Consider the following 14,227-nt stretch of genomic DNA (forward strand, 5'->3'; position numbering starts at 1 on the left):
GATGCAAACAATCATCAGTCCAGTGGCTGATTTTGCGGTGGATCAAGCTCAGTCTAATCTATCATTGTGACCACGATGTCATAGAATTACAATAACTTTGCCATCATGTCAAAATTGGGCTTAATTATAGATTTTTATTTTTTATTTTTTGTGTGTCACGGCCTTTAGAGGATGAAAACAATGCCACTATCCACTCCAGAAAATGTGAAAAAGGCATAGTGTCAAGTGTTTAAAAATGAGACCAACCACTGTAAATTCTCTGTTAACACAATTAAACAACCAAATCAAAATATATTAATGGTTGAGTTTGCACAGCGGCGGCAGTCCTCCGTGTTTACTTTGCACTGATGTTCATATTTCTGCTACCAGCTTCTCTACGTACCTCTGCTTCAGCATCAATCTCACAGTACAAGTCACTGGGTTAAAAATGTACCTAGTTTGAATCAATATAGCACCAGCACCTGCTTTTAGCTGTGTTCCTATTGATTCTGTCTCAAAAGTATGTTTTTCAGTCTCAACACTTTTGAATTTTGCACTCCTAAACATTAGAAACTACTCCACTGTTTTGGTGGAACATTTGCGCGCAGGGGAGCGAGAACAGTCATTAAAATGGATAATTCATTGAAAAATAAACTAGCAGGGCTGCTTTGCTGCACGATCCAAATCCTCAGCAATACTTGAAAATTTCAGTGTGGTAGGTCGCTCCCTACAGGCTGCTGATGTTGTTTCCCTGTAGTGAAAGGGGTAAACATGTGGATAGCGGAGGGGGAAGGAGAAAGTTGCATGAAATATGCATCCAATGGCAGGCTTAAACCCACAATCCACATTAGGTGAGTCAGACTAATACCGGAGTAACTTGAACATTCAGGAGTTTGTTAATTAATGTCTCTATAGATGGTTACATTATGCATGTGCTTTTATTCTAAAAAAAATAAATAAATAAAAAACAAGACTGACAATTTTTCTCTGCTTTTAGTTCATATTACAAATTTTAACATTCTTTCTGCAGACATTTTATGACCCAGTGAATGATTCAGTCCTTCAGGTTAAGTATCAGAAGTTCTTGGCATTCTACTAATGTGCTGAAATATCAAAAATACCCATTATCAGTTTTGGGTGCACTGAGTGGAATCTTGAGTGTCTTGTTTTGTCAGACTAAGAATCCAAAGCTCTCAAATTCCTCATTAATATTATGTAAAGCACAGAAAAGAAACAAATCTTCACATTTGAGGAGATTAAACCAAACAACATTTGGACCATTTTTTACATTTAATCAGTTCCAATTTTGCAGATTAATTTTGCTTTTGTTTTAGCTGTAGTTAATGTGTTGTTCTAATACAACAGGCAGGATCCTTAAGCTAGAGCTCAAGCAAAAATAGCCCCATATGGGTCAATATAGAATTGCGGGACTTTTTGTAACATAGTTGACATTTTTGCTGTTTTCAGGCCTAAAATCAACATGGCCACCTATAACCAAACATCACATGGCATTTTTACAGAAAGATTCTTCTAAATATTATATATACAATTGAGTAAAATTGAAATTGAAAATTATTTCTAAAGATATTGTAGTAAACCTGTTGACATGCCATGAATCCACACTTGACTCTCACACTACTTTATATTAAATAAGTCAGAAAGCCTTGGAGTCTGGCCAGTCTTTTCTTCAGGAGGAAATGACATCATGTGGAGCAGGTCATGTGATCTGGAATTAACACACTTCCTGGAGAGGTGTTTTTGTAATGGGGAACTTAGTTGAAAGTGATTTCTCAGACACAGATACAATTTGTTGTTTTTTATCTAAAATTTGATATATTGCCAAAAAAATATATCTGTCATGATTATTTCAACTTAATAAAAAGAACACAATCCAAACAATTTTTGAATAAGCTCATTTTATTATTGTTTAGCTAATTAGAAGGTGGTTGTTATTAAATTTGGAAGGTTATTTAGTTGACATTTTAGTGATATCCAGTCAGAACCAGACTGTCTCTGTTTTCTAGGGCTGGACCGAATAACAGTTTCTGGTTTTTTGAGGGGGGCGAATGTTCGGATCTCAAAATTAATATCCGGATACCACCGTCGGGACCAAATATTCAGATATTAGGGTCCAGCCCTACTTTTTTCAGATTTAATTGTAGCCAACTGATACATTTAGACGCTGTATCACAGTCAAAGCTATGTTTGTATTACATGACTTCCCACTGAGCAGCATTTCACGGTGCCCTTCAGAATATTAGCCAAGTGCCCTGTTGCACATGTTGGCATGTCTCTCTGTCTCTCCCACACACTAACAATCATACTTTCTGCCCCGGGGAAGAACGCTGTCTCTGTTGAACTCTCCTGAGTATTCATGCAAAAAAGCTACAAATAATCTACCCTTTTCCCTCCTGCTCTGCACTTGTGTTGCTGGTTTTACTTCCACTGCAACAACATGAGGATGTCTGATATTTCCCTGCTCTTCTTTAGTATGTTACTCAGTTTCCTTGCACTTGTGATTTACAGCGTCTTAATGCAGTCGTGTGCTTGCAGTCAGCAGATGAAATCATCATTTGTCATATTAAAGGTTCTTCTCCTCTGCCATACATCCATGCAAACCCCTTCAAAACAGCCCTTTTCCTCCAGCATCACTCCAGTTCTCCCCCTCCTCACCCCTCCGTCTTAATCCCTTTTCTCCACATCCTCTCCTGTATCACTGTAGATTTGATGCTGTGCTCTCTGACTTGTATGGTTTTGATATGTTCATGTCGTGTTGTCTCATAATTCTCCGTCACAAGATGATATAATGTGGTCTTCGACTGCAGTGCTGCTGCTTTGTGCAATATTTTTGCAGACTCTGTAATTAGGCAGTATTATGAAATGCAGTGAGAGAACATTTAATTGCTGTTTTGCACAATATGCTCAGCTGTTTATGCTGAAATTATAAGAGCCCTGCTGTTTGAGAAATAGTGAGTTGAATTTTAAAGGCGTCGTTTGCCTTTGCCTGTCTCATGTCACATGCAAAATGAGACAATCCCTGTAGTAAATGATTATGCAGCTCATAAGAGATAGAGCTTAAAATTAAATGCAAATTCAATATTCTTCATTTAAACTGTTCTCCATTTGGATTCGTATCACTCTATTTCGTGATAATTGCCTTTTTTCTGTGTTTTGCATCCTCTAGCCTACGCAAATACATTTTGCTTTATGTTCTTTATACTCCGGGAGAAAGTTAGGTCAGGACCATAGGGTCAGTAATTACGAATGTTTTTTTTTTTTTTTTTTGTTAACTTCAAGACACGTGAGAAGAATATGAGCTGAAGTTCAGGATGGATCTTGGTAAAGTTGCATGATGGTCATAACTAGTTTGATGGCATACTATAATGTATTCTACTAGGTATTAGGGACATACTGATTATTATGGCCAATATTTGGCATTTTTCAGATTTTCGATATCAGTGTTTTTGATTATTGGTAAATTAAATGCACTACTTAAGGACTTATGCAGCCACCTCTCTCTGTCTGCAGTTAATCTGTGGTCTCAGAAACATCTCTCAAGCACAGAAACTGAACAAGAAATGCAAGTTGTTGCCACAAACCAGGAAGTTAGCTGCTCTCACAGTGGCTAATGCTACGCTAACAGCTAGTGGCCAAGTCTGGAAAGCTGTCTGTGAAACAATAGACAAAGCAAACTTACAAAGAGAGAGTCTGGAAAACAATAATTAATAATGCGTTAAGATATGGACCAGAGTGGGTAATAAAAATGATAGAACAGTAAAAGAAAAATAAGAAGAACAGCAGATGGAACTGGAGGAGACAAACTGATCAATGTCAGCTGATCCCACATAAACAGGAGGAGAATGTCCTAATTTAATCACTCCTATTTCTATTTTCCATTTTCAGTTGTAGCCACCTTTATTAATGAAGAAGTCTAGTTATGAATGACGGGTTCTCTGCTGTTAAAACATCGCATGTAATGTATATTGGTTCAAATACTGATTATCGGCTTTGCTGAGTGCAAATAATCCCATCGATGTGGGGCCTGGAAACCCCATATCGATCAGTCCCTACTGGGTATACTACACATTATGGTATTATAGTAGTAGGCCTGAAGCTATGTAACAAAATAAGTCTTTAAGATTGATGGAATTGTGCCTATTTACTGTGACAGAAATAAAATTTGTGTTTAATGGGACTAAACATAGTGCAATTTTGGTTGAAAGAGTCATCTTTTTGGGCTATTTTTCAAATAGTAAATAGCAAATGCCTAGTATGCAACCTCAAGTCTGCCCTGCTGTCATTAAATATTAACCACCACTTAGACAGAACAGTCAATTTCTAACTTATTAGTTAATATTGCAGATGTCATTTTCATCTCTGAAAGACATTTAGCATTTTGGGCCCAACGGAAATTGTGGCCTGCTCTAAGAGGATCTTCAAGCAGATTCTGCCCAAATTACACGTGTAAATAAAGATGTTGGGATGTTAAGACCCACCACAGACACTACAAGCATGTGTCTACAATCTTAATCCCTGCTTGTTTACAGATTTTCCCACTGGCAGTACTTGAAAGTGAGCGAGAAAGTGAGGGCTATGTGGGACAATATTCAGCTGAGATTCATTTGAGGCATTTTTTTTATGCATCCAGCTAAAATGTTCTTTGATTCTTATTTGCAACAGATTCTTGCCAATCAGCTGCCACCTCTGCTCTGTCTCCTGTAGCTCTCTGATGCACCTGCTGTTCTCAAGTGGCTGTTACCTTTAGCAATCATTTTGCCTTTAATCAGCTGTGTCATTTTTGACAAAGATTAGAGGATGCCCCCCACTGGATCTCTCATCTACACATTAAGATACAACTTCGGTTCCAGCCCCCTACTTTCTGTGATCTGTTCTCAACTGCAGAGGCTCAGACATAATCCTAAGGGGGAAACACAAAGAACCGTCTGGAATTTTTAAGCCTTGCTGAGTGTATTTTCTTGAATAATATGCTATGTTCTTAAAACCTGGGTAAAAAAACTATATTACTTTAATGAAATCCATGTTGGAATTTAGCACATTTTGAAATGACGTGTCTAACAATGTTGACTCTCATTCGCTTCCCTATTTTCATCCAATCCCAATTTTCTACACGTTGCTGGTTATTGCTTCCTTGTTCGTTTATTCCTTTTATTTCCTCCCTCAAATCAGCATCTCAATTTCCTTGCATTTCTACTTAAGTCCTTCCTCATCATTCACATTCTGCCTGTTTTTTTTCTCTCTCCGTCCAGCATGCGAGTTGATGAACCAGGGGATCCTCGCTCTGGTAACATCCACAGGCTGTGCAGCCGCCAGTGCTCTGCAGTCTCTGACAGATGCAATGCACATCCCCCACCTCTTCATTCAAAGAAATGGCGAAGGCGCTCCCCGCACCGCCTGCCAGCTCAACCCCAGCCCGGACGGAGAGAGCTACACGTTGGCTGCCCGTCCACCTGTTCGAATCAGCGACGTCCTGCTCACCCTCGTTTCCGAACTGCACTGGCAGAAGTTCATCATCTTCTACGAGAGCGACTACGGTGAGTTGGGGACGAGCGAGATCAGTTTAGATCGTCAAACGCATCCCATAAACGTACATTTGTATGTAAGATGATCTCAGGACTTTCATTTAAATGTTAATGCCGCATCTCCGGTGTCAGGAGGGAGATCGGGCTGAAGTGAGGCCGTATTAACGTTGAGAATTCATGCGCTGAAACAAATACACCAAGTGGGAACTGAGATGAAAGAACATCATCACTGCCCCTTACACACACACATATAAACACACACATACTGTAATTTCACACTGTTAAAAAATAAATCAAAAGTTCAGTAAAAGTCGCGAGGAAAAACAAGATCCGGTTGCAGCATTCACCATTAGAACCATCTTCAAGGAGTCTAATTGGCTCATTTGTGGCACCCTCGTTTTTCGAGGGAGTGTCCCCTGCTTCATTATTCTCACTGTAACGTCCCTCTGGAGCAGACCTTTCCTGACCCACATCTGGCTCAAGGCACTGTGGATCAAGGCGTGATTGGCAAGGCAGCACGAGGGTGGAAAGATGAAGAGAGTCTCTACGCTGCTGCATTGCTATTCCTCAGTTGAGACTTTGCCTCTGCTGACTAATCCTTTTTACTACTTGGAAGGGTGCAATCTAGAAGGAAGTATAAATCACTTTTATTTTTTCACTACTGGAAAGAGGCTAAGCTACAGTTGATATAGTGTATAGTAAAGCAAGCCTGCAAGGGAAAAACAGCCACCCCGCCCCAATGCAAGTTTCCAAACCAGAGTTTTGGACACTGAAGGCATTTGCAGAGACGTGTCCTTGGATTTGTTTCTGACATTGGCACTCTTTTGTGCAAAGTGCATTCTCAGCATTGAGTTGGATCGATAACAAAAAGCCGTGTGCTCCGATGAAAATCCCAGGTGCTTCCATGTAAGAGCACCTGTCTGTCTGTCTGCCTGACAAACTGTCTTCGTCCCTCTGTATTTTCTTTCTTGCTATCTGTCTTCCTGAATATATAACTCTCCGTGTGTCTGACTAGCTAGGTCACCATGTGTCTGACCATCTGTTTTGCTAGAGATCTTCCTTTGTGACTGCTTGCTCTCTGTCTGTGTGACTAGCTGTCTTGATATAACTTTTTTTTTTCTCTTTGTGATGAGCTGTCTGCCTGACCAGCTGTCTGTGTGTCTTTCTGACTGCATGGTGTCTGTTTGACTAATTAGCTGTCTGTCTGTCTGTCTGTCTGTCTGTCTGTCTGTCTGTCCTACTAGTTTGTTGTATGTGTGTCTATTTTTCTCAATTGTCTTCCTTTTAGGTAATTTTAAAGCATTTCCCCCCCTGTTGTAATACACCTTTATTCAGTGAATTATACTAAATCAGGATCTAAGGTAACAGTATACAGTCTTGTACTCTATAAATTAAATTTCCAGACCTGTAAGAGGAAACCTGGAGTAGAGTTTTCAGTTACTTTAACACAAGCAGAACAGAAGTGCAGTAAATATTAAAAAAAAAAAAAACCTAGATCAATATTTTCTGTGACCATCCTTTGCCTTTGAGCCAATTCTCACAGGTACAGTTTTTTTTAAGGTACTTGGAAGGTAGGTTCTTCCAAGCATCTTGGAGAATTCACCACAGTTCTTCTGGGGATTCAGGCTTGTGTCTCTTCATGTAACCCAGGACTGACTCAGTGATGTTGAAATCAAGGCTCTGTAGGGACCTTACCATCTGTTCCAGGACTCCTTGTTGTTCTAGTCACTGAAGATGCTGCTGTATGACTGTGACTGTATGTTTGGGCTCATCGCCATCCAAGAGAACAGATCCCTGATGGTGCCGTGCAACATACAGGAATCTAAGCATCCAAAAGGCCTCAGACTTTGTGCACAGCAATGTGTGTCTAATGCACAAAGGGTTGGTTTAACAAGGCACCGTTGTAACAAAATAGCCTTTTTTAAGTCTGCTAAATTAGGTGCTACAAAGTTGGCACCATTGACATTTGTGCTAGTGTTACACTGTTTAACTCTGCACTCATTTAATTAAGGAATGTAGCGGCTAATTGGGATCCTCATCACAGAACAGTCAAAATACCCGTGGTGCCTGCCTCGAAGCGGTGCTACAGTGACCCACACCCCTGTCTATGGAGAAGAATACTGTCTTCAAATCTCTGTTGACACGCCGTGAACTCAATTTTACTCACTTTATGTATATTAGTGTGTACTAGTGTGTTCAATAAATGTATGTATAAGAAGTGTAATTAGTGTGTACATTTCTCAACTTTAGCTGATGTATTCAATTTTATTTGGCTCAATATATAGAGGGACTTTTGAAGTCCATGGGATATATCTTGCATACATTTTTATTAAAAGTTAAAAAAAAAAAAAAAAACTAATATTTTTTACGTTCATGTCTTTACAAATTTCATAACTATTTATTATGGAAGCAATCACTTATTAATTAAAAAAATGACTGGATATCACTAAAATGTCAACTAAATAACCATCCGAATTTAATAACAACCACCTTCTAATTAGCTAAACAATAATATAATTAGCTTATTCAGAAATTGTTTTGATTGTGTTCTTTTTATTAAGTTGAGATAATCATGACAGATATTTGTTTTTTGGCAATATATCACATTTTACATGGAAAATAACAAATTGTATCTGTGTCCGAGAAATCACTTTCAACTAAGTTCCCCATTACAAAAACACCTCTCAAGGAAGTGTGTTAATTCCAGATCACATGACCTGCTCCACATGATGTCATTTCCTCCTGAAGAAAAGACTGGCCAGACTCCAAGGCTTTCTGACTTATTTAATATAAAGTAGTGTGTGAGTCAAGTGTGGATTTATGGCATGTCAACAGGTTTACTACAATATCTTTCAATTTTACTCAGTTGCATATATAATATTTAGAAGAATACTTCTGTAAAAATGCCATGTGGTGTTTGGTTATAGGCAGTCATGTTGATTTTACGCCTTTGAACAGCACAAATGTCAAGTATGATACCTGTCAACTGTGTTACAAAAAGTCTCACACTTCTATATTGACCCATTTACTTTCCTGAAGTATGGTCAGAATTGTGTATGTTTTTTCAATATTAGCATCAATACAGTAGCTGAGTTTCAAAATGATACTGTTTTGATTGTTTATTTATGTAAAAATGTATTTTTTTCTACCAAACACTCCAAAGTTCTGAAATCTTAGATGTGTCAGACAAGCTTCTAGCTATTCTTAAACAAAACAGTTTAAAAATGGCAAAAATTTCGACTGAAAAAAAGCAACTAATCAAAAAAAAAAAAAAAACAAGCAAAGAAGATTACAAATTAGATGCCAGATGTCAGATATTTGTGCTGCTTGCTTGAACACTTGGTTTATTGAGCTTGTTTTGGTCTATACCAAAATAGTAGCGGGGCTCAATAATCAGTGCTTCACACCCACACTGGAGCTTTCAGTTCCTCTCACTGATTAGGTGTCTTCTCAGTTTGAATTCCAGGTTAAAAAAAGTCTTCACACCTACAGGAATTATAGGAGAGACAGGAAGATAAAATGCAAAACACCTTATATGTGGTCTACCACTGACACAGGGGTTAATAACATGCATTCAATAAGGAACACTATTAAAATGGTGCCAGTATATACGTTTTGAAATAAAATTCATTTTCCTACATCAAATTAGGCTGCCTTATTTAAGTTAAGAAAGTCTTTCTCATAGGAGGGTTACTAGTAGTTCACATTAAAATAACAAATACACGTAAATCAGCCAGTATTCAAAGCTTCATAACCACAAAATATACTGCTAACTTAGATGTAGGGCCACTGTTGTTGGCTTTTCTTAAGGTATTTTTACATTTGTTTTATAATGTTTTCAATCAGTTAAAGCTGTTTTAATGTTAAAAATGTGCATCTGAACAGTGATATAGGCTCTTTTTTTATTTAATGGCTTGTGCAGTTATAGATCCTCGTGTGAATTTAAAGTTTAAAATATGTCTGTATACAGTATATATTAGTACACTGGTACCAGAATTACTGTACATCTCTGGGTCTTTTCCAGGTTATCTGCTTTCCTGCCAGCTGTCTTCAAAGCAACACCCAGAATGTCTTAACAATATAGAAACAATATCATAAAAAAACAAATGTGCTCTTCAATGTATTTAGCAAATCTTAAGCTTGTGATATCATCCTGAACAGTACCTCCAACTTTTTAATCTAACAATCATTTTTTGTAACTTGTGCCTTAAGTTTAACAATGTATATAAAGCATCAATTGCCTTTAAAGGTGGTACAGAAGCAGCTATTTACCTTTTTTAATCAGTTAAAAGAAGTTCAAGCACTTTTTGTCAAGTGTGGAATGCAAAGTTAGTTCAGTTTACTTAGCTAATCATAACCTGGGGAAGCAAGAGCGAAATAAATGCACAACATTTAATTAGACAACATTTGGTCCATTGCACTTAATTTATTCAGCCAGAGGGCGACTTGATAAAAGCTGATTCAAATCCAGGTTTGAAAATGTTTCAACACTTTCTGCCGGCTGAAAAGTTTGGAACAATGTTGGACCACAGATTAGTTTCTCAGCTCCATTTAATTGTGACTCTAAATGTGATGCAGCGAGTTAAAAGCAGATTGGACAGAATGAGCTTTAACAACACCGATAATGATTATCACATTCTTGCTCATTTGTTGATATGACCCTAATGTAAAGACAGTAAAAATGTACTCAATTATCCTCAGTGATACACAGTTACATGTTTTCCATTTAGAATTGCAAAGTGAGTTGCTCTGTGTTCATACGTCTCCCATCGTTTCTAAATCTCCATAAGCACAGATAGCTTTTGAACATCGCATTGCTTGGAAACACATGTTGTCAGATCAGAGAGAACTGATCAGCGGAAGTTGGATTATGTAACTTTACTCACAGCAGGGAGGCTCAGATCAGCTTCTCGGTGTGATCTTGTCAAATCTGTTCTTCTCTCTTCAGCTTTCTATGTTTAGCATTAAGAGGGTAGAATGAACAACACTGTGGCATCGACTTCATTAAGTTTCTGTCATGATATTTGTCGTGTTTATACTTGGAGCATAGATATTTTATTGTGCCTGTATTATAATAACAATCTTAATCAGGTGGATGTATTATTTGGTTCAGCTCAAATTTAATGCCAAAATTGAAATACCATACAAAACTGCTTGTGTATTGTGTTATATATGAGATAATGTAAGTAAAAGTCAGTATTCGATTAGATTCAACTCTACTGTCGTCACACAAGTACACTGTAAAAAAAAAAAGAAGTAGTTTTTATGGTAAAATTCTGATAGCTGTGGTTGCTGTTGTTGATTTTAGGGTTAAAAAAAAAACGTGCTTCACTCCATATTTTACTGTAAAAAAAGTTTTAACATTTAAAAATTTGAAAATTTACATGAAAATACTACATAAAATAAAGTTTGTCTAACTTATTACAAATATTGCAGCATTTTCCCATTATCAGCACAACAGTTAGTATATTTCACATTAAATATATCTATCTTTAGCAAAAATTGTGGTTAAAACTGTCAGAAATATTAAAGCACATGTCCGTTTGTAACACAAATGTACATCAGTTTGACCGGGGACAAACTGTACATGTAATAAATGCAGGAAATTGCCATGTTGTTATAAATATTGCAGCATGTTTCCATTATCAGCACAACAATATGTACATTTTACTGTGAAAAACTGTATTCTTTTTGAGAATTAATTGCAAAAATTACAGTATTATTATACATGTTATGGCATTTTTCCATGAAAAACTGTGCAGGAGTCAGCAAATGTAATTTTTCAAGAGAAAAAAAATCTAAAAAACACACTTTTCTCCTGATGAACCTATTTATGGTGATTCAGTGTGATATAAACTGCATCAAACTATTTTAGAATTTACAGATTTTTACCATCATGGATTTATCACAGTTCTCAGTCTCTCCTCTCACACTGAAAGCATTTTTTTCCCGCTCAAATAGAAAAAAAAACAACCCTCAAATTACATTAGCTGTTAACCTGAAAAAACAACCAGAGCAAAAACTTGTTGTTAGTAGCTGCATTATATTATACGACTGTTGTAGACAAATGGGAATAAATGAAATACGTCATTGAGACAGATATTAAAAATTGCCTTTTCTCCAAATGTTCATGCAGTGCTAGTTTTATGTTATAAAAATGTAAACTTTAATTGTGAAATGGGCAGAAATACTGAGTCTGCACTCAGTAACTTGTGCTTTGGCAGATATCACAGCTGGCACACATTTTTAAAAGCCAGCTAAGAGTCTTTCCATTAAAAATTTAGGAATTGTCACCCTTTTTCTTCTTCTTTGCAGATCAGTTGACCTTAATATTTTTATAATGTCTTGGTCGCTCAGAATGTTTAAGATGTGGCCATTTTACAATAGAGCATTAACTTTCACGGAGAGGCTCAGTCTTTATCAGTTTTTATTATCAGTATTTTTGTTGCAGGGGAATTTTTGTTTCTTGTCACTCTAAAAGTCACAAAAAAAGCAATTGGAAACATAGTGCTTGCATTATCTGTTATTTTGCACATTACAGTAACATAGCACAAAGATAAATGGGGATGTTATTTAATCATTGTACTACAGTTACGGTAATATATTTATTTCTGTAGACTATCATCAGCACTGCCAAGAGATGTGTTTTTTTTCCCCCGTCTGTAATCAGAGTTTCTGATTGACTGTGACTATGACAAGGCACCGTGATAATCTGGGAGCATCAGAGCATTCAGTCTCTCCATCTTGTGTAGTGTAAAGAAAAGATTCTATCAGAGATTGGAAAGATCTTCTAGTTCACTTTTTTTTTATTCTAATCTCATATTTAAAATTCACACCAAGACTGTGAAAATGAACATGTTGAGGGGAGAAAAAAAGAACATTTAATTTACAAATTAATTAGAAGGGAGATTGCTTTACCGAGGCCGTCTTTCTATGGAAAGTGGGCGTTGACTTTGCGTGATGGATTTCTGCATGTGGCGTGATAAGGCTGCTGAGCTGCTGTGTCATCAGTTTGCTGAGGGTGCATTAGTCTATTTAAGAAGATGTTGGGAGGAAGAAAATCAGAAAAAGCATCTACTTGCACGTAGCTGCAGGCATCACACTGCAGGACCATGCACAGAAAATAGTCCAAAACCTCAACATCTACCTCATACTTCCTTAATCGTTGGCTTCTGAGCGGTGAGAGCAACACCACGCTGTGCAGCTCGAGTATACAGGGTGAGATTTGTGTTTTATTACGGCTTAAACAACTGGCTTCGCTGACCTCGGGGGCAAAGTATAGCTCGGTGTAATGAAGTGTGTCAGGGGAGCCAATTCATTCCAGTCTCCACCAATGCATCAGTTGCATAAAAAGCACATTATGTAAACAACTTCTAAAGCTTCACCTCTTCTGGTTCCATTTGTCATTGTACATTTTCAACACATAATTTAATTCTGCAGGCGCGTGTTCCATAATTTCTTTCACAAGAGACAGAAATAACCTGATTGTTATGCTACTATAGCTACATAAGAAGCTGCACGACATTGTGTTACGTTTGCAAAACATCCTTATGCGGTTTTTCCTTTTGTGCCTTCAGGCAAATTGGAGAAAACAAAATTATATGATAATCCTATAACAACCAATTGCTAACTGAAAGACTCCTTCAGCTTTTTTCTCCCCTCTTTTTGTTGCTCTTTATTTCCTCACTTGTATTTTTCTTTTCCTTTCTCCCCTTTGTTCTGTCTTTCTTTCTCTTCGGTAGCAGTTTCTTTTATAGCCAATATTGTTTTGCTCACTTCAGACCATCCTGTGTTCGCTGTTTAGAGCTGTGCTGTCTGATGGTGCTGAAGGGTCGTCTAATGCTTCAGCTTTTCATTTGAAAAGAACAGAACAGAGCCAGTGCATGTCAAGGCCAGAAATGTTCATTGCTCCCAAAGAAAAACAAACTCCTTGACGGCAATATCTCACTTTGCAGTCAAGGACCAGAAGCTTCTTATGGTCATTCTTCTCAAACCAGTACGAGTGTTCGGATAGCTATTGAAACTTCCACTGTTCTGTTGTCTTTGGGCTGCATTTAAATAAGGTGTGGGTTGAGTTCCTACTGTGACCCAAAAATTGCGCTTTTCTTTTTCAGTTTTTTTTTAAATCCTATTTCATTTTAGCTTTGACCATGACTAGACACAACCCAGGTTCATGCTGTCTTCTCTGCTTATTTTGTAAACCAACCGTGTCTTTAAACAGACCCCGTTCAGCACAAAGGCTGCAAATTGAATAAGTCAGTCATGCCATGCTTTGATTCAGATCGAACACAGCGTGCCTCTCTAGCTGGCACACATCTGCTCAAAAACCTGCTCAAAAGACTTTGGTACAAGATGATAGATTTTCACTCTTCAGACATTAGAGGGACATAATTTCAAAAATGAACCCAACTGTTTGGATTCAGTTTCAAGGCAACAGCAATGCATTTAAAAAAAAAAAAGTTTACTACATATAAACAAAGTAAAATAAATGAACTTCACCAGCAGGCTGACATTTTTTTGGCTCTTAGATTTAACAGGTTTTACTTGTTTGTCACAAAATTTCGTTTAGTTACTCAAAATCCCCAGAGGGTGAATTTCGATGACCCCTTGACTTGACTTTCTTGACATTTTTCTCTTATTTAACGACATGCCTGAACACTTAGTAAGTGGATTGACCATTTCATATTCTCATTAATGGTACCCAGCCT

At 37.4% G+C, this 14,227-nt stretch overlaps 1 protein-coding gene across 5 annotated transcripts in view; it reads left to right on the forward strand.

Moving 5' to 3' along the window:
• The window catches only part of grid1a (glutamate receptor, ionotropic, delta 1a), a 332,162-nt gene that overhangs the window by 219,942 nt on the left and 97,993 nt on the right, over positions 1–14,227 (forward strand). For all 5 annotated transcript variants that reach the window (XM_055018770.1, XM_055018769.1, XM_023271458.3 and 2 more), the window contains one exon: positions 5,247–5,531. In XM_055018770.1, the coding sequence (XP_054874745.1) occupies positions 5,258–5,531 (274 nt within the window). In that variant the 5' untranslated portion in view covers positions 5,247–5,257. The remainder of the gene's footprint in view (positions 1–5,246; positions 5,532–14,227) is intronic.

Source organism: Amphiprion ocellaris, chromosome 16 (assembly GCF_022539595.1).
Source record: "Amphiprion ocellaris isolate individual 3 ecotype Okinawa chromosome 16, ASM2253959v1, whole genome shotgun sequence".
Classification (NCBI taxonomy): Eukaryota; Metazoa; Chordata; class Actinopteri; family Pomacentridae; genus Amphiprion; species Amphiprion ocellaris.